At 42.0% G+C, this 19228-nt stretch overlaps 2 protein-coding genes across 2 annotated transcripts in view; one reads left to right on the plus strand and one right to left on the minus strand.

The window, feature by feature from the left end:
- Window positions 1-2535, minus strand: part of LOC133055532 (uncharacterized) — a 109637-nt gene extending 107102 nt beyond the window's left edge. The window contains exons 1-2 of the mRNA XM_061140709.1: window positions 2466-2535; window positions 957-1964 (exon numbers count right to left, since the gene is read on the minus strand). Of these exons, the coding sequence (XP_060996692.1) occupies window positions 957-1964; window positions 2466-2535 (1078 nt within the window). The remainder of the gene's footprint in view (window positions 1-956; window positions 1965-2465) is intronic.
- Window positions 1954-19228, plus strand: part of FAT4 (FAT atypical cadherin 4) — a 171838-nt gene continuing 154563 nt past the window's right edge. Inside the window, exon 1 of the mRNA XM_061142315.1 lies at window positions 1954-7808. Within this exon, the coding sequence (XP_060998298.1) occupies window positions 2634-7808 (5175 nt within the window). The 5' untranslated portion in view covers window positions 1954-2633. The remainder of the gene's footprint in view (window positions 7809-19228) is intronic.

A 19228-nucleotide genomic window follows, 5' to 3' on the forward strand; every position in this document is an offset into this window, starting at 1 on the left:
CTTATTTTCTAAGCGGTTTTCCTTAAAGGGGAAATAATACTGACCTGATTCCTAGTCACATTTTTCCCCTTGTTTGAAGTGCTGCGCGATACCATAAAAAAATCAGCTACAGTAAATAGCAGGGGAGTTAATCTGAGTGCCTCGAGTGGCACGTGGGTAATTCTAAAATTTAAATTTCATTCTATTCTTTTCAATTTTTCTCATATCTACCTTTCCCCCAGACAAAAACTAAACCAAAACAAAAAGAAACCATTCGTCAGGATTCCTTTGGCTAGAAAATGGCTAGAGGGCAATACTCCCAACAAAGATCAAAATTCCAAACTTTGGGAAAGGAAACAAAACAGGAGTTCCCCCGGCTTTTCCTATAGGAAATCCGAAGTGCAGTTGGTGCCCAGGGCTTGATGCCCCTAATCACCTGGAGGCAGGGGCGGGGCGAGTGGAGACAGGTTTAGGGTTAGACCCGGACTGCAGTGGGCTCGCTCTGTAGACAGAGAAGGATTCGGGAAGGTTCGGTTTGAATGCTGTTGGATCTTATTGTACGGCAACTCCCTTCCTTCCCTTCGAAAGAGAAAGGGCAGGAAACGGTTAAAGCAAATCTGCGCTTTGCATTCCCAGACAGGCTTTGCTTAATCCTTCCTCGCGCTCTAACAGACCCTCACCCCCTGCCTTTCTTTTATTTCTCTCGACCCCCTTTCCCTTGAGTTATTACTAGCATAACAACCTAACGGTCTTCCCCCAGACCCGGTCCCTAAAGTTATTTATCTGCAAACCTGACCCCACCCCCATCCATTCGGCAGCAGCTTTTTGCTGTTATTGCTCAGATGCCGGCCAAGATTTGACCAAAAAGAAAAAAAAAAAAGAAAGAAAGAAAAAGAGGGGAGGGAATCACCGCCTAGCCCCCACCCAGCCTTTCTCAGCGCCTCCTACTCGCCGGGCTCCCACACCCGACCGCCTACCGTCCTCCGGGAGGCTGGAGTGATTAGCATCCCGAGAAGCCAGTCGGAGGCCGACGAAGTCGGAGCGCGCGGGCGGCAGGAGCGCCAGGCGGGGCCGCTTCAGCTCGGGTCCAATGGGGCTGGGGCGAGGGAGGGCGGTAGGTGACAGCACCCGGAGCCCGGGGCAGTGCGGCTGAACCAAAGTGCGGGGATCAATGAGTGGCGAGCAAAGTTTCTGAGTCCTGCTCAGCTCGCGGTCTTCCCTCCCCCTCTGTTTGTGTTTCGGCGGCGCGCTGTGTGTGTGTGTGTGTGTGTGTGTGTGTGTGTGTTTGTGTGTGTGTGTGCGCGCGCGCGCGCGTGCGGCGGGGAAGGGGCGGGGAGACTGAGGGAGCCCAGCCGGAGGTTGAGCGGGGCTCGCGGAGCTCCAGCTCCTCAGCGGCGCTGCAACCTTCAGCCCGGGCAGGCGAGACGGAGAGCGCTGACAGCCGCCGTCCGGAGCTGCTGGGGGCGCCGCCGCGGTCCAGCGCCGACTTCCCCGCCTCCACCGTCCACAGTGCGGGAGAAAAGGGGCACCGATCACCACCACCCTACCCCGCCCCAAACAAAAAGCCTTGTGGATTACAAAGTGAAACTGACACGGGACAATAAAACCAAAGGGCAAGAGGTCAGGGGCGAGGCGCACTAGAGGGGGCTTCTGACTGGGACCGCCGGAGAAGGAGTCCCCCGGCGTGGTGAGGGGAGGGGACGCGGACAGCGCGCTGCTCCTGCCCGACGCCGGCGAGGCCGAGAAGAAAGGGGGACCTGCGCTTGATTTGGATGTACAAATAATGGGTCGGCAGGCGTCCCGGCAGAGGTAAAAAAAAAAAAAAAAAAAAAAATGCTGAGGAGCGCTGGATTTTGCCTGTGCCCGCCTGAGGGCTGGAAGCGGCAGCAGGGGCGGCGGCAGCTCCTCCTGGAGGAGAAGGGACGGAGCTGAGCGCTCCAGAGCGCCCAGCGAGCGTTTGGAATGCAGTTTGCTGGCTGCCCGAGCTTAGACGCCGCCGCCTGGGCCTCCGCGCCACTTCTGCAGCCCTGCTGAAGGGCTTTGCAGCCTTGTTCTTGAGGAGAGGGGAACTCGAGGAAACTCCTTGTCTCCAGCTTTTGGGAAAGGAATTCGATAATCCCCGGTTCCCCATCGCCCCCTCCCCAGCGCGCAGTTGTTCGCTCCACACCGCTGCGGAAGTTTGTTCTTCCTTCCTCAGTTTCTTCGCCTTGGGTAAGTTTTAAAGTTTCTGAAGATAATTGTTTGCGGTAATTCCTCCTATACCTTAAATACAGGCAACTTCTCCCAACTCCTATCCACCCCCGGCGAAAACGCTCAGACTCTCCGGATTCGAAAATAAAGTGGAGGGGGAAATATAGGAGATTGGAGAAACTTCTCTGGGAACTCGTCCACAAGCAGGAGTAAGTGCCCGAGGAATGCCCTGCCGCTTTTCCTCAAGGCATCTCTTCCCTCACTAAACGTCCAAATGGCTACCTGGAGGCTTTTACTTGGGCGAATTGCTTCTTCTGGACTGGAAGTTCTTTGAAATAGCAGAGCTCTCCGAGCCCTCGGCTGCATGTCTGCTGGTGCTACTTGATCCCTGTCATTATCAGTCTTTTTTTTTTTTGCCTCACCTCTTCCTTCTCTTTATCACTCCGTCCTAGGGAGCCAAGACCATGGACTTGGCAGCAGACGGGGCTCCTGGCCGCCCGTGGCTCCCGCTGCCCACTTTAACGTTATTTCAGCTCCTTCGGGTCTTTTGGCTGCTGTCCCTGCTCCCGGGGCCCGCCCGGGTCAGCGGGGCGGAGCAGCGCCAGGTGTTCCAGGTGCTAGAGGAGCAACCTCCCGGCACGCTGGTGGGTACCATCCAGACGCGCCCAGGCTTCACCTACAGGCTCAGCGAAAGCCACGCCCTGTTTGCTATAAACAGTAGCACCGGGGCCCTGTACACCACTGCGACCATCGACCGCGAGAGCCTGCCCAGCGACGTGATCAACCTGGTGGTTCTTTCCAGCTCACCCACCTACCCCACCGAGGTGCGGGTGTTGGTGCGGGACCTCAATGACAACGCCCCGGTCTTCCCAGAACCCTCGATTGTGGTCACTTTCAAGGAAGACAGCAGCAGCGGGCGGCAAGTCATCTTGGATACCGCCACCGACTCGGACATCGGCTCCAATGGCGTTGACCACCGGTCCTATCGCATCATCCAGGGCAACGAGGCGGGTCGCTTCCGCCTGGATATCACCCTGAACCCGAGCGGCGAGGGCGCGTTCCTGCACCTGGTGTCCAAGGGCGGGCTGGACCGCGAGGTCACACCGCAGTACCAGCTGTTGGTGGAAGTGGAGGACAAGGGCGAGCCCAAGCGGCGGGGCTACCTGCAGGTAAACGTGAGTGTGCAGGACATTAATGACAACCCCCCGGTTTTTGGCAGTTCCCACTACCAGGCGGGGGTGCCTGAGGACGCCGCGGTGGGCTCCAGCGTCCTCCAGGTGGCGGCGGCGGACGCGGACGAGGGCACCAACGCGGATATCCGCTATCGGCTTCAGGATGAGGGGACCCCCTTCCAAATGGACCCCGAAACGGGGCTCATCACGGTGCGGGAGCCCTTGGACTTCGAGGCCCGGCGCCAGTACTCGCTTACCGTGCAGGCTATGGACCGAGGCGTGCCTTCCCTCACTGGGCGTGCCGAGGCGCTGATTCAGCTGCTGGACGTCAACGACAATGACCCGGTGGTAAAATTCCGCTACTTCCCCGCCACCTCGCGCTACGCCTCGGTAGATGAGAACGCTCAAGTGGGCACGGTGGTGGCTCTGCTCACCGTGACGGACGCAGACTCCCCAGCGGCCAACGGGAACATCTCCGTGCAGATCCTTGGAGGCAACGAGCAGCGCCACTTTGAGGTGCAGAGGAGCAAAGTGCCGAACCTGAGTCTCATCAAAGTTGCCAGCGCCCTAGACCGGGAGCGCATCCCTTCTTACAACCTGACGGTTTCTGTCTCGGATAACTACGGGGCGCCCCCTGGCGCAGCGGTCCAGGCGCGCTCTTCCGTGGCGAGTTTGGTGATTTTCGTCAATGACATCAATGACCACCCTCCCGTGTTTGCCCAGCAAGTGTACAGAGTGAACCTGAGCGAGGAGGCGCCCCCGGGAAGCTATGTGAGTGGCGTGTCCGCCACTGACGGCGACTCTGGTCTCAATGCTAACCTGCGTTACAGCATCGTCTCTGGTAATGGCCTGGGTTGGTTCCACATCAGTGAACACAGCGGTCTAGTGACCACTGGGCTTGCCGGGGGCTTGGACCGTGAACTTGCTTCCCAGATTGTACTGAATATCAGTGCTCGGGACCAGGGGGTTCACCCCAAGGTTTCCTATGCCCAGCTTGTTGTGACTCTCTTGGATGTGAATGATGAGAAGCCAGTGTTTAGCCAGCCAGAAGGATATAATGTGTCTGTGGTTGAGAATGCGCCTACTGGGACTGAACTACTGGTGCTTGGGGCAACCGATGGGGACCTGGGTGACAATGGGACAGTGCGATTCTCCCTGCAGGAAGCTGAGACCGACCAGAGGTCCTTTCGCCTGGATCCTGTGTCTGGGAGGTTGAGTACTATCTCCTCCTTGGACAGGGAGGAACAAGCTTTCTACTCCCTGTTGGTTCTGGCCACAGATCTGGGGTCACCTCCCCAGTCATCAATGGTTCGCATAAATGTGAGCCTCCTGGATATTAACGACAACAGCCCTGTGTTCTACCCAGTCCAATACTTTGCTCATATTCAGGAGAATGAGCCTGGAGGTAGCTACATCACCACCGTGTCTGCCACTGACCCAGACTTGGGTCTCAATGGAACCATCAAATATAGTATATCAGCTGGGGACAGGTCTCGGTTTCAGGTCAATGCTCAGAGTGGGGTTGTTTCTACAAGAATGGCCCTAGACAGAGAAGAAAAAACTGCTTACCAGTTGCAAATAGTGGCTACTGATGGTGGCAATTTGCAGTCTCCCAACCAGGCGATAGTAACCATCACTGTGTTGGACACTCAAGACAACCCGCCTGTATTCAGCCAGGCTGCCTACAGCTTCGTGGTCTTTGAGAATGTGGCCCTGGGATATCATGTGGGTAGTGTGTCTGCATCCACCATGGATCTCAATTCCAACATCAGTTATCTCATTACTACCGGGGATCAGAAAGGTATGTTTGCTATCAACCAGGTTACTGGGCAGCTTACCACAGCAAGTGTGATTGACAGAGAAGAGCAATCCTTTTATCAGCTAAAAGTAGTAGCCAGTGGGGGCACAGTGACTGGAGACTCTATGGTTAATATAACAGTTAAGGATTTGAATGACAACTCTCCCCATTTCATTCAGGCAGTAGAGAGTGTGAATGTGGTTGAAAATTGGCAGGCAGGTCACAGCATTTTCCAAGCCAAAGCTGTGGACCCTGATGAAGGTGTCAATGGGATGGTACTCTATAGCCTGAAGCAAAACCCCAAGAATCTCTTTACTATCAATGAAAAGAATGGTAATATTAGTCTGCTAGGACCCCTGGATGTTCATGCTGGTTCCTACCAGATAGAGATCTTAGCATCTGATATGGGTGTTCCCCAGCTCTCCTCTAGTTTCATCTTAACAGTGTATGTCCATGATGTAAATGACAACCCACCAGTGTTTGACCAGCTTTCTTATGAGGTCACCCTTTCTGAGTCAGAACCTGTGAATTCTCGATTCTTTAAAGTGCAAGCTTTTGATAAGGATTCAGGAGCAAATGGTGAAATTGCGTACAGCATTGCTGAAGGCAATACCGGGGATGCTTTCGGCATATTCCCAGATGGTCAATTGTATATAAAAAGTGAACTGGACCGTGAACTTCAAGACAGATATGTTTTACTGGTTGTTGCTTCTGACAGAGCGGTGGAACCCCTTAGTGCTACTGTGAATGTTACTGTAATTTTAGAAGATGTAAATGATAACAGACCTCTTTTTAACAGCACCAATTACACATTTTATTTTGAAGAAGAGCAGAGACCTGGGTCGTCTGTGGGCAAAGTAAGTGCCATAGATAAAGACTTTGGGCCAAATGGAGAAGTAAGGTATTCTTTTGAAACAGTGCAGCCAGATTTTGAGTTGCATGCCATTAGTGGGGAAATTACAAATACCCATCAGTTTGACAGGGAGTCTCTTATGAGGCGGAGGGGGACTGCGGTGTTTAGCTTTACAGTCATCGCAACAGATCAGGGGCTCCCTCAGCCTCTTAAAGATCAGGCCACGGTACATGTTTACATGAAGGATATTAATGATAATGCTCCCAAATTTTTAAAAGACTTTTACCAAGCAACAATATCAGAGTCAGCAGCCAACCTGACACAGGTTTTAAGAGTATCTGCCTCAGATGTTGATGAAGGTAATAATGGACTTATTCACTATTCTGTAATAAAAGGAAATGAAGAAAGACAGTTTGCTATAGACAGCACCTCTGGTCAGGTGACACTGATTGGCAGATTAGACTATGAAGCCACACCTGCCTATTCCCTTGTAATTCAAGCAGTGGATTCAGGAGCAGTCTCCCTCAATTCGACTTGTACCTTAAATATTGATATTTTAGATGAAAATGACAATACCCCTTCTTTCCCTAAGTCAACGTTATTCGTTGATGTTTTGGAAAACATGAGAATCGGTGAACTCGTGTCCTCTGTTACTGCAACTGATTCAGATTCAGGTGACAATGCTGACTTACATTACAGTATCACTGGGACTAACAACCATGGAACTTTCAGCATTAGCCCAAACACTGGGAGTATTTTTCTTGCCAAAAAATTGGACTTTGAAACACAGTCTTTGTACAAATTAAATATAACAGCAAAAGACCAAGGAAGGCCTCCTCGTTCATCTACAATGTCGGTGGTTATACACGTGAGAGACTTCAATGACAATCCTCCTACCTTCCCTCCTGGGGATATTTTCAAGTCTATTGTTGAGAACATCCCCATTGGAACATCTGTCATTTCTGTGACTGCACATGACCCCGATGCAGACATTAATGGGCAGCTCTCCTATACAATCATCCAGCAGATGCCACGGGGCAACCACTTTGGCATAGATGAAGTCAAAGGCACTATCTATACTAATGCTGAGATAGATCGGGAATTTGCTAATCTCTTTGAGTTAACTGTTAAAGCCAATGATCAAGCTGTGCCTATAGAAACTAGACGGTATGCTTTGAAAAACGTGACTATTTTGGTCACAGACCTCAATGACAATGTTCCAATGTTTATATCACAAAATGCCCTGGCTGCAGACCCTTCGGCTGTGATTGGTTCTGTTCTGACCACAATCATGGCTGCTGACCCAGATGAAGGGGCGAATGGAGAGGTGGAGTATGAGATCATCAATGGTGACACAGACACCTTCATTGTGGATCGCTATAGTGGAGACCTGAGAGTGGCTTCAGCGCTGGTGCCTTCTCAGCTGATCTATAATCTCATAGTTTCAGCCACAGACCTTGGCCCTGAAAGGAGGAAATCAACCACTGAACTGACCGTCATTCTTCAGGGCCTTGATGGACCTGTTTTTACGCAACCCAAATATATAACCATTTTGAAAGAGGGAGAACCCATTGGCACCAATGTGATATCAATAGAAGCAGCTAGCCCTAGAGGATCTGAAGCCCCAGTGGAGTATTATATTGTCTCAGTCCGTTGTGAGGAAAAAACTGTTGGACGGCTCTTTACTATTGGACGACGGAGTGGCATCATTCAGACTGCAGCCATACTGGACCGGGAGCAAGGAGCATGTCTTTACCTGGTGGATGTTTATGCCATAGAAAAGTCAACTGCTTTCCCCAGAACACAGAGAGCAGAGGTAATGATTTTGTCATTCCTTATGAATTATTTGTTGACTTTTTTTTTTTTTGAAAGATCATTCTCTTTCTATTTGCTTTCTATAATGATTTACCTGTATTGTTGAATTGTTCATTTTACTGACAGGACCATATAAAAATGTTCTATCTTACAGACTAACAAGAAATACATACAGTTTAGTTTTCAACCTGATCGGAACCAAAATATGAACACTTTTTACCTTGTATTTCATCTCATGCTATCTTATGTGTAAAGCTGAGGAGAATTCTTTAGCCATCTTAGAAGTTCAGGAAAAAATCCATTTATTCAAGTTAAATTACCTTATTAAACTAAAGACCTCACAGTTAAGAAAGTCTACCAGAAGATGAGGAATTTCAGACTTGAGAAATCTCTGTTCCACAATGAAGCACTTTGGTAGAAATCAGCATTATAGCATGGCTTTCTAGCGGGGAGTGGCAATGGACTGACAGTTTACATCAGGACAGTATTAACTTTCACATCCTCAGCAGTCTTGGCAGTTTCTTTATAGACAGTGACTAATTTTAATGTGCTGAGCCAAGTTTGGGGAGATTCCTGATTTCATCTGCCTTCACATTGAAGGCACTATCTTCTGACTTAACATAATCCTTTCGCTTCTCTCTTGAACTAAAGCATGTAATGTGCTGTGAATGATCAGAGATTAGAAGCTGTTTCTTGAGACAACACCGTATTGTTCAATGCCATGGTTTAGGTAAAAGTTGTTCTGTCTGCTGATAGGTTAGACACTAATGTTTCATAGCAGAAGCCAAAGAATTTCAAGCTTGGCCTTTCCTGGGGTATATTTTTGACTATTACTACCTCAGTGTATCATTGATTTTCTTTTTTAATTGAACTGCTTCCAGCGTTGTTTTGATCATCAACTAGAAACGATACAGCTATACCCCGGATGGCTCATTTGCTGGTTCCTAAGTTCTCTCTCCCCTTCAATATATCCCTTCAAAGATATCTTTGAATATCCCTTCAAAGATATTCTGATGTCACTCAGCCAAAAACACAAAATATCAAATGTGGTTTGTGATACTTGGCAGGAACCCAGACACAACATGCTAGCGAATTTGAGGCTCATGTGTTTGTTTTCTTGCTTTCTTTTCTTTTTTATAGCTGTGAGGGGTTTTCTTCATTTAAAATGTTCATTTGTTATTATTATCTTTTCGAATCCCATGTGATTTTTTTTTTCAAAATGGCTAGTTATGGCTCTTCTATTGATGAAGCAGTGTATTCATGGCCTAGAGGATATTAGATATATAATTAGAGATGTAATTCTTAATAGAGACATAATTCTTAGAGATATCATTCTAAGTGAAATTCAATTTTATCTTGTACACACAGCCCTGAAGAAACTTCTACCCACATGTCCTCTTTTACCTAATTAGGTTTTTAACGATCTGAGATAGGTCATTACATACTGAGTTATTTGGTTTAACTCAGGCTATGATTTACATGTAATTTTATTTTGATTTGGGGTTATTCCTCTGCTAAACCCACTTCCTGGCTCTATTTTCCTTCTCTGGAATTATTTCTTAGATGAAGAGATTTAATTAGTTTAAAAATGGAAATACTTATTAAAGACAGGCAATTAAGTCATTCTAGGCTTTAGGAAAAAATTTTAAACTATAAAACAGATTATGTTATTGGTTGTTTTTTGGTTGAAGTGATTACCTTTGCTTGGCAATGAGAATAAATGTCCATTGTTGTCATTGGAAGATTTATTTAGTCTTACTATTTACCCATTAGATATGCAAAGATTGACTTGGCTTAAACTTATTAAATAGTGCTGTCTCTTCATTAGACATGAGGAGTAAAAGTAATAATTATAAGTCATTTTGTTAATAATAGGAGATAATAAGTCTGTTATTTTTTTAACCTCAAATAACACCAATATGAAAACTTATTCATATTTTCTATAACCTGTTTAAAGATCTGGAGAGAATTCACCATAATAATTTTTTTATAAGAAAAAAATTGTTTGTCAGGGTATCTTCTGTGAACTAAAGTGCTGAAATTGTAAACCAAGTTTGAGTTCCCAAGCTCCAACCACTCCTAAAATTAAAAGCAAATGTGTTTCTCCAAAGAATATTGAAAGCAGTAGTTGGGAGCTAGAATTTCACATTATTATTGGTTGTATCTTTCAATTGTATACAATAAAGTTCTTTTTTCCTTCTACTCAAACAATTAATTTACCATGACTCTGCAAAAAGAAGCTATAAATTACCTAGGGTTGTCAGAGGTGATTTTTCAATTGTTCGTTTCCAAGTGCAAACTTTGCTCCAATGCATTTTTTAACAATTTATTCCTGTACATTGATAGGAGTCTGGGTTGCTTACTCAGGTTTCTGGCTAGAGTCATGGCTGATCACATTCCATGGGCAAGCAGAGGGTCAGTGGTAAAAGAGAAATGATTTAATCTGCATTCTTTTTCAAGCTCTGACACTTGTGTGGAGGGGGACGGGTCCTGGGGATTTGGCTTCAGTACTGCTACTTCCAGAGATTGTCCAGTTGTACACCTTCACCTCCCCCACCTATCATAGCTAAAACTTTGGTATATAGAAGAGTGTCTTTGAAGGATGACTTTTGTGTTGCAGACACAGGTTTATTATCCTTTCATTTTGCATCTTTGTATTCTCAGAAGTCTTGATTATGTTAGAATAGCTCATATACATTTTCTACCTCTTTTCTATCTTCAACAACAAAAAGTAGAGATGTAGCACATCCACAGGCATTTCTTTTTTAACGTGTTTTATGGCAACATGCAACTTAGGGACTGGGTTGGACTTTTGAAGGTCAGAGTTTTTGTCTCATTGGTCTTTATGATCTCCTAGTATAATATTTCCTTGATAATAATAATATCACCTAGAGTCTGGTATATTACCTGATGTATAGGAAGTGCTCAGTACATGTTTACTGTATGAGATGGTAGAAGAGCTAAGGCTGGTACATGTGTTCTTGTGTCTCAGGAATAATCAAAAGAGAGAAGCAGGGGGAATGGAGGGGGCTATAATAAGTTTGATCTTATCATTAATTGAACTAGGGACATAAAGACATACCAATTATCTCTGTTCTACAAATGAACTGAGAATTGTCAGAAAGCTCAAAGAGGAAAGAAGAATTTAGGTGGGTGGTCTCACATGGAACTTAGCATTTAAATTGAAGGAAATATTATATATACTTCCAGGTTGCAGTTCTCAAATTGGTTGGTCTCAGGACCCCAAAGAGCTTTTGCTTGGGTGTGTCTTATCTATTGATATTCATGTTATGAACGTTAAAATTGAGAAAATTTTAAAATATTTATTAATTTCTTTAAAAATTACGGTAACCATATAATATATATTTGTTATTAAAAGAACTTAATTTTGTCAACCCTAAGAAATAACAAAAAAGACACATTACTTTATGCTTTCATAAATCCCTCTGATATCTGGATTAAGAGAAGACAGCTGGATTCTCAAATCTCATTTTGTCTATTGTAATATGTTGTTCTGGTTAAAATATATGAAAATAATCTATCTTCCCTCAGACAGAGTTGGATAAGAGAGAGATATTTTGATATCTTTTTCAGATAACTGTTGATTTTCTTTTGATACTATACCAGAATTTCACAAGTGGCTATTTCTTAAAACTTACTTGCAATAAGGAATCTGAAACCCTACCATTGAATTTTTCATACTTTGTTGCATGAAAATATTGATCTATCTTGCTTTATGAATGGAAATTTTACCGATGTATGACTTAGAAACATCAGGCACTGATCATTTGGAAAATATCCATATAACTGATAAGGATCTTATCAAAAGAGCCTTTACATATATGGACTCACAACCTCATGGTAATGGTTCAGAGTTTTCCAAATTTGAATTTTCACTTGAAAGCTCAAATTTTATCATTAATAACATACATTGTTAGTTGTTTCCCGAAGTATCAGACTCCCTTTGTTCATTTTCAAACAAACAAAACATGTCTGCCATTTTTTTTAAAAAGCATGCTTTCTCTATCAGTTGTTTTTTCAAGGAAAAATTGTATTCCATAAATAAAGCAACTAGTTCAGCTTGCAACTCAATCCATCACACACATGCTTTTCTTTGAGACTACTGTACATAGGTACCGACTAATGGCTCTTTGTTCATGTTTCACTATTTGTCACCCCAAATACTGAGAACACATTGGGATTTAAGGGTTGAGATTTAATAAAATTGATTATTTACTGTTTCTTCAAGGGAAAGTCTTCATGTTTTAAGTGAAACTGGCATTTTATTTTAACTGTGACTAATAAGTGAATAATACAATTACACCTGGAATACTTTGGAGCTACTGCTTGGCTTTGTGCTAAGGTGCCAGCAGTTTTACCAGCCATCAGTTTTGTACCTCTAGTGTAAATGTCAACACAGTGAAAAGGCAAACACTGCTTTGTATTATTATGAATACAGTTTTGATTTCCCAGGTGTTTTTAATGGATCTCTGGTATGCCTAGGGCACCATGTTCTGTGGTGGGAGAACCATTGGTCTAAGTACTGACATTTTTGCAATTCAGTAAAAATAATAAGACAACTAGAAATATTCTATTAAAAGTGTGCTTAGAATATTAAGTGAACAAATTATGGTTTTTTAAAGATTCAAAATGAATTTTAGCAATTGATAATAAACCTATTTATTTTCACAATGAAACCACCAAAATTTCCAAGAGAAATGGTGGAAACATTTGTAATTAATACTGAATATCAAGCTTAGAAATACTTTTACAGACTGTTTAGAATAAAGGTGAGTGAGCCTTATATTAAATGCCTGTGTATCTTGTGTGTCATTCGTCACAGGCAAAATAGAAGCAAAGAGTTGAATATTTAATAATAATGGTAATAATTATTATAAAATTTCAGTGATTGAGCTGAGTACTAAGTGTTTCCTTAGCAATTTTATCATTTGAGCCTCATAACATGTCATATCACTCCCTCTTTGTAGTTGTGGAAGCAGTCTCAGAGAAGTTAAGCAATTCGTTTAAATTCAGATAGATAGAAAGAAAACCACATCCAGACTTGTAGTCCATTATTTGAGTTCATATTTATTCTCCTGTAAATCCAGGGCTGTCTGTGGCCTTAGTCAAGAGAGGGACATTTAATCTGATGGATACAACTGTATATGTAAGCTTTTGATAACCTTGTTTTTAACACCCTTTTTTGGTGTTAAAAATTCTTTGAAAAGTGGTATTATGTATTGTCTGAACCAAGAGAAGTCTGACTCTGCTGCCTCAATCAAGACCTTCAGCAGATGCTATTCATTCCTATGGGTCACTTACTGGTAGGAACAAGGACACCAGTTTGAGGACATGTGGAGGTGTTTCTGGATCAGGGAAGAGGGTGAGAACATGAGAGGGGCCTTGGAGACAAAGGGAGGGCATATTTGGTGACTTTCCTCAACCACAGTATTCTGCAGATTGGAAGCAGTCGCTGTACATTATGAAGGTAGAGAATCCATTTTTGGATTTTCAGATGATAAATCTTCCTCTCCTAAGAAATAATGATGAAATTGTGTGGCTGACTTATGAAAATTTTATGAAAAGGAGGAAAACATTTTCTTACTTTCTCAGCTTTTGACTTCCACGGTGTTTATTTTTTAATAATCTATGATTATTTTCTGATTTTGTTTTTTCCCTGTTGGTATGTTTTTGAATTTGTTAAACAAAACACTGTGACTTAAGGGCTCTATAAATTTTCAAGTCGTGTACACAGATAGGGAATACTGATGAGTGATTAAGTTCATGCTGCATAATTTCATATATGGCTTCAGGATACTCAATTTCTTCTCTCTTTTGGCTACAGATTTCCATTGATATAATTTATCTTCTGACAAAGTTATTGTTTATTTCTTTTTTGCCTTTATTAAAACCCAAATTATTTTAATCCTTTTTTTGTTTCACAAGACTTTGAAGCAACTACCCTAAGAATAGTTTTGAAAAGATATTTATGTACTTCATATTTTGTGGAATCAATTTTTCATTGCATTGTCTGCGTCTTGCACTTTGTCATCATTACAATGAAAAACTGCCGAAGAACCTCATTAGCTGTGAGGGATTGTTGAGTTAGTGACTATAAAGGATTCCATAGGCTCTGAAGTGTGTCCTCTCTTCTAAGAATTAATAAATCTAAGGTTCAGCTCTTTGTAATAACCATGACGTTAGGTAATATTCAGAATTAGGAGTTTGGGAGTGAAAATTGGGGAATAGTAACTGGCAAATGATATGGCCAAAATAAATTAAAGCATTTCTTAAAGTGTCCTAGATATGAAATATGGTAAATATATTCTATTGTTTTCAGGCTTTAAGTAGTCTTTGACAACATATGGCTGATTTTAATACTACAATAAGTGAGGAGAGGATATGAATAATGCAGAGAAATGAAAATGAAAAAAAATTCTATTAGGCAAATATTATTTATAGAATGAATACATGTAACATATTAAAATATGCATAATGCCATGTACTAACATGTGTGCAACCACTGTGCAAAGTTGTATGCAACCATCATACAAAGGTTGATGGATTTTCCTGGTATTAAAACCCTGAGACAGAATAGGACAATAAGGTCACGAAGATGACACAATCTAATTGGAAGATACTTTATATGTGGACTTCCCTTGTGGCTCAACTGGTAAAGAGTCCACCTGCAATGCGGGTTAACTGGGTTCGGTCCCTGGGTTGGGAAGATCCCCTGGAGAAGGGAAAGACTACCCACTCCAGTATTCTGGCCTGGAGAATTCCGTGAAATGTATAGTTCACGGACACAACTGAGTGGCTTTCACTTTCTTTCTTTCTTTTATATGTGGTACCCAGGAATTGACTATAGGGACACAGAGTCCAAACATATATCAATATTTAGGAAACAATTTGGAGTTAAAACCAAGTTTTAAGGTATTCAGAAAATGTTTAGAAACATTTATAAACTCTGACAGCAGGTAGTTGGGAGCCAATGGCATTGTTATGGAATGTTTGTTTCAGATTATTGACATTTTTTGCAAACATTTTATCATATATAGGTTCTAACATATATAAAGTGCTTACATTATGTCAGACACTGGTGAGCACTGGGCAATGTCTTGCCTTCACAATAATCCGTGACATCTCACCATTTAACAAATGAGGATACTGAGGATAATGAAAGTCGTTTATGGAGCTTGTTTATGGTGGAAGTGGATTTGAACCCAGCAATCTGAATTGAGTATGTATGTTTAATCCCAGCACAGAATGTTATAATGATGGTTGATACTTTCTGTACTCTCATAGGCATTCAGGTTTTACTGTGTAGAAAGTTGTTTTCATATTTTTATGTTCCTTCATACTAGTGACTGAAAAAATAAAGGGTAAAGTGAAATTTAAAGACCCAATAGTAGGATAACTTTGTTGTTGTTTAGTCACTAACTCATTTCCAACTCTTTTCAACCCTATGGAATATAGCCCACTGGACTCCTCTGTTCATAGCATTTCCCAGGCAAGAATACCAGAGTGGGTTGCTGTTTCTTTCTCCAGGGTACCTTCCCCACCCAGGGATCAAACTCACGTCTCCTGCATTGACAGGCTGATTCTTTACCACTGTACCACCTAGGAAGCCCAGTAGGATTATATAGGTACTTCTTAATCTTTATCTAGGTTACGCTTGAATAAATGGACCTGTAGTGTCAGTTCTTCATTTTATTTCCTTCAGCTTTCAGTGAAAATATATTTTCATTGCCTATACCTGTCTTCTTTCTTCTCTTTGTCTCATAAATCCACCCCCATCAGGCTTAGCTTCTGCAACTCTAGTGAAATTGTTGTTACCAATGTCTCTATAATAGCCACATTTTTACATCATTGGGCAATTCCCAGTGCCCATTGTATATGTACTTCTAAGTCATCAGACTCTGGGGATTTTTATTCTGTTTCTTGGACCAGTGCCTTTTCAGCCTTCTTCAACAACTTCTGTCCATGCCTTCCAATTTCAAATGTTGGCATATCCCTGGAATCAGTTCTTGAAAAACTAGTCCTTTTTAATCCACACTTATTCCCTGGAAGATCTCAATCAACCTCATGATTTTAAATAATATATACAGAGATGACTCCAAAATTTTGTCTTTACCTTGTATATCACTCCTGAATTCCATATTCATATAAAAAAACACATACATGTTTGAATAGTTTCTCGATAGATGTTTGGAGTTAACATTTCCAAATCTGAGCTCCTGTATCTTCCCCAATAAAAACTGATTCAACCCTTAACCATCTCCTCCTCCTTTGATAGCAGCCCCAATCTTCTAACTGCTCAGGTCAAAATCTGGAGTTATTCTTTGACTTCTCACTTTTCTCAACCTGTGTGTAATCTGTCAGTTAATCTTGGCTCTCTCTTTAAAATATATTTCTGGAAACTGATCTTTTCTCATCACTTACACTTTAACTCCCTTGGTCCAAGACACCATCATCCTTTCCTTGGATTGCTGAAGACACCTTCTTACTGATCTCCAGCATTCTTTCCTACTCTTCTTCTTCTTTGAGTATTTGCTTTATTCATACTGACCTCTTGCTGGCTCCCAGAACTTGCTAGGCAACCACCTACCTCAAAACAGTTGCTCCTCGCTCCTCCTGCTCCATTGAATGCCCTTTCCTCCAGATAGTTAGTTGGATCATTTTCTCCCACACTTCAAATATTTGCCAGTATCTCCCATTCTAAGTGAGAATTAACCTTTATTTTCTGATTTATTCCTATAGCCCCACCCTCTCCCATTCTGCCTGATCTCCATTTCCCTACTGTAGTGTTTTATCTTCCTCCCCCATAGAATTGATTAGCCTTCTTCACTAGCTTCTTCTCATCTCCCAAGATGCTCAGTGCTGAAATGCCCTGGAATCAGTTGAAATTCTTCTCTTTCTAACCAACTCTGTCCCCTTGAGGTGAGGAGTCCAACCAATCTCATTGCTTTAAATAACATACATATGCTATACAGATAAGTACATGTATAAGTGCATGTGTGTGATATGATTTGCTGGTCCATAATTTTGGTTATGTTTTATCTGTCTTCTTCCACAAGGGGAGGTATGTGGGGGTATGCTATGTTCACTGATGTAGCTCAAGAGCACAGACCATTACTTGGAACATAGTAAGCACAATGTAAACTTTGGTTGTTTGAATGAATGAATGAACAGATCAGTTGACCTCCCTGCTTCTGTCTTTGATCTCTTTTATCTAGTCTAGCAGAAGTGATCCTTTAAAATATAGGTGAGAGCATTTCACTCACTTCTTCAAAACCCCAGGCTTTGCACTTCACTCGTTGTAAAGCCAGATCTTTAGAGTGAGCCCAAAGGCCCTCTGAGACCCTCTCCTCAGTGATTTCTTGACATCTCTTCCCTTGGATCTGCGTCCCTGAGCTTGCTCAGAAGTCTCAGTGTGGGTTCTGGCTAGGCCTCGGGGGCTCCTGTCTCATGCCGTGTGCTGGCTGAGTGCTTTTCTTACCTCTTTTCTCAAAGCCACCTTGCAGAGTTTCCCTCCCTCCACCTTCCTTTTTCTCTTTCCTTCTTCTTGTTTCTTCTTAGTCCCTATCATCACCCAACAGAACACATATGTTCCTTCTTTATTTCGTTTATGGTGTGTCTTCCTCAAAAAATATATGTTCCACCAGGGGAAAGATTTTCTGCTCTTTATTACTGCTGTATTCCCAGCACCTTCAATATGTCTGGCTCAGGGCAGACACTCAGTAAATCTTTGATAAACTAAAGAATTGCTGTAGAACATGCTGCAAATATGCTGCCTAAGGGCCAGGAGCTCAGTCAGTGAAGCGTGCTGAAGGAAAGGAGTCATTTTTCATGTCTGAAGCCAAGCCGTGGAGCTTCTTCTGAAATTAGTGATGCTAGCTAATTATCCAGGACTGATTTTCCTGGATTAAATGACCGTGGCTGCATGATGTGAGTGGTTAAAAACCTGTAACTCAATATCCAGAAATCTGTATTGCCTAAAGTACAGTAAGATCACTAATGCTTATTTTATAGACATTTTTGGTCAAGTAGAACATTTTAGAAAAAAAAAATGTGTATATATATATATATATATATATGACAATATATATATGTCATTGTATTCCCATGGCTTCTCATTTCCTTAGAACTTATCACATTTTGCTTTAGAGAGCAAATCTTAACTTATTTAAACCATGTTGCTGTTTCTGCTAAAAGGCAGAATAACAATGTTCTACTTTGGATATTGATAAGTTTAAGTGCTATCGTTCTTTTTTCAAATTTACCACCCTTGCTCAATATCTAACATCAATAATATCAGTTAACTTGACTAATAAAATACAGCAAAGAAAATATTATTTAGCATTTCATTCAGACTGAAGTTTAGGTGAAAGAGTGCAGGCTTTTGATTTGGAAGAAGCTTGCTTCAAACATTGCCATGGTTACTCTCTGAATTTCATTTTCCTCATCTGTAAAATGGATATGATTACCTATTTCAAGGCTTCTTGTATGAGTGGGGCAAAAAAAGGTGCTCACTAAAATTTGTTAGTTTCCTTCCTCTTTCTTTCCAAAGTACAGATATGCACAGAAGTATTAACATTTAGGAAAACAAAAAAAGCTTTCTATTTCTGAAGTGCCTTAGAGTACTGTTCTTCTTTTTTTCCCCTTGATTTCCCTAACAAGTCTGTGAGGAGGCAGATAAGGTGTTTTTTGCTTCATTTATAGGAAGAGACCCAGAGAATATCATGACTTGTATGTGGTCACAGACCTAAACTAACATTCAGGTTTTCCTGACTTTGGTTCACATGCTTGACACTAAACCACACTGCTCAGTCTGAAGTTATGTTGATGCTATTTATCCATTCATCATTTTATTATTGTTGACATAATTCAATAATAGTTATAGTCTCTTAAAGGAATTAATTTACTAATCCAGAAACTTTGTTAAGAGGCTTAGTTGCCTATGAAACAATCAAATTAAAATATGTTATTCAGTGTCTGTTTCATCCTAAAGCCTTCTCTTTCATTTAGATGAGAAATGTTCACTCTCAATTGTCAAATATTGACTACTGTGGAATCATGTGTGTTTACCTGAGAATCTATTTTGAAATTTTTTGTTCCATTACTTAATGTAGTTCTCTTCATTGAAGTCAAACTGACTGGTCCCATCAAATAAAGGTAAAACTATCTTTTTTTCAAACCTACTTTGTTTTCTGTAATTCATATACATTCTGGTAACTTCTTTGGTATAAATTTTCTAATTCATAATTAAAACATTTCCCTGGAAAGAAAAATGCTTTATTACTTTCTGAAATTGTTCAAAATAAGCAAATATCCGTAGTAGATATGCTTCCCTTCTGCTTGGCATAGTGGTCTGTTGTATGTAACTTTGTCTTTTAGTCAAAATATTTACTCTTTATGTTT

The sequence above is a fragment of the Dama dama genome, chromosome 5 (genome assembly GCF_033118175.1).
Source record: "Dama dama isolate Ldn47 chromosome 5, ASM3311817v1, whole genome shotgun sequence".
Taxonomy (NCBI): domain Eukaryota; kingdom Metazoa; phylum Chordata; class Mammalia; order Artiodactyla; family Cervidae; genus Dama; species Dama dama.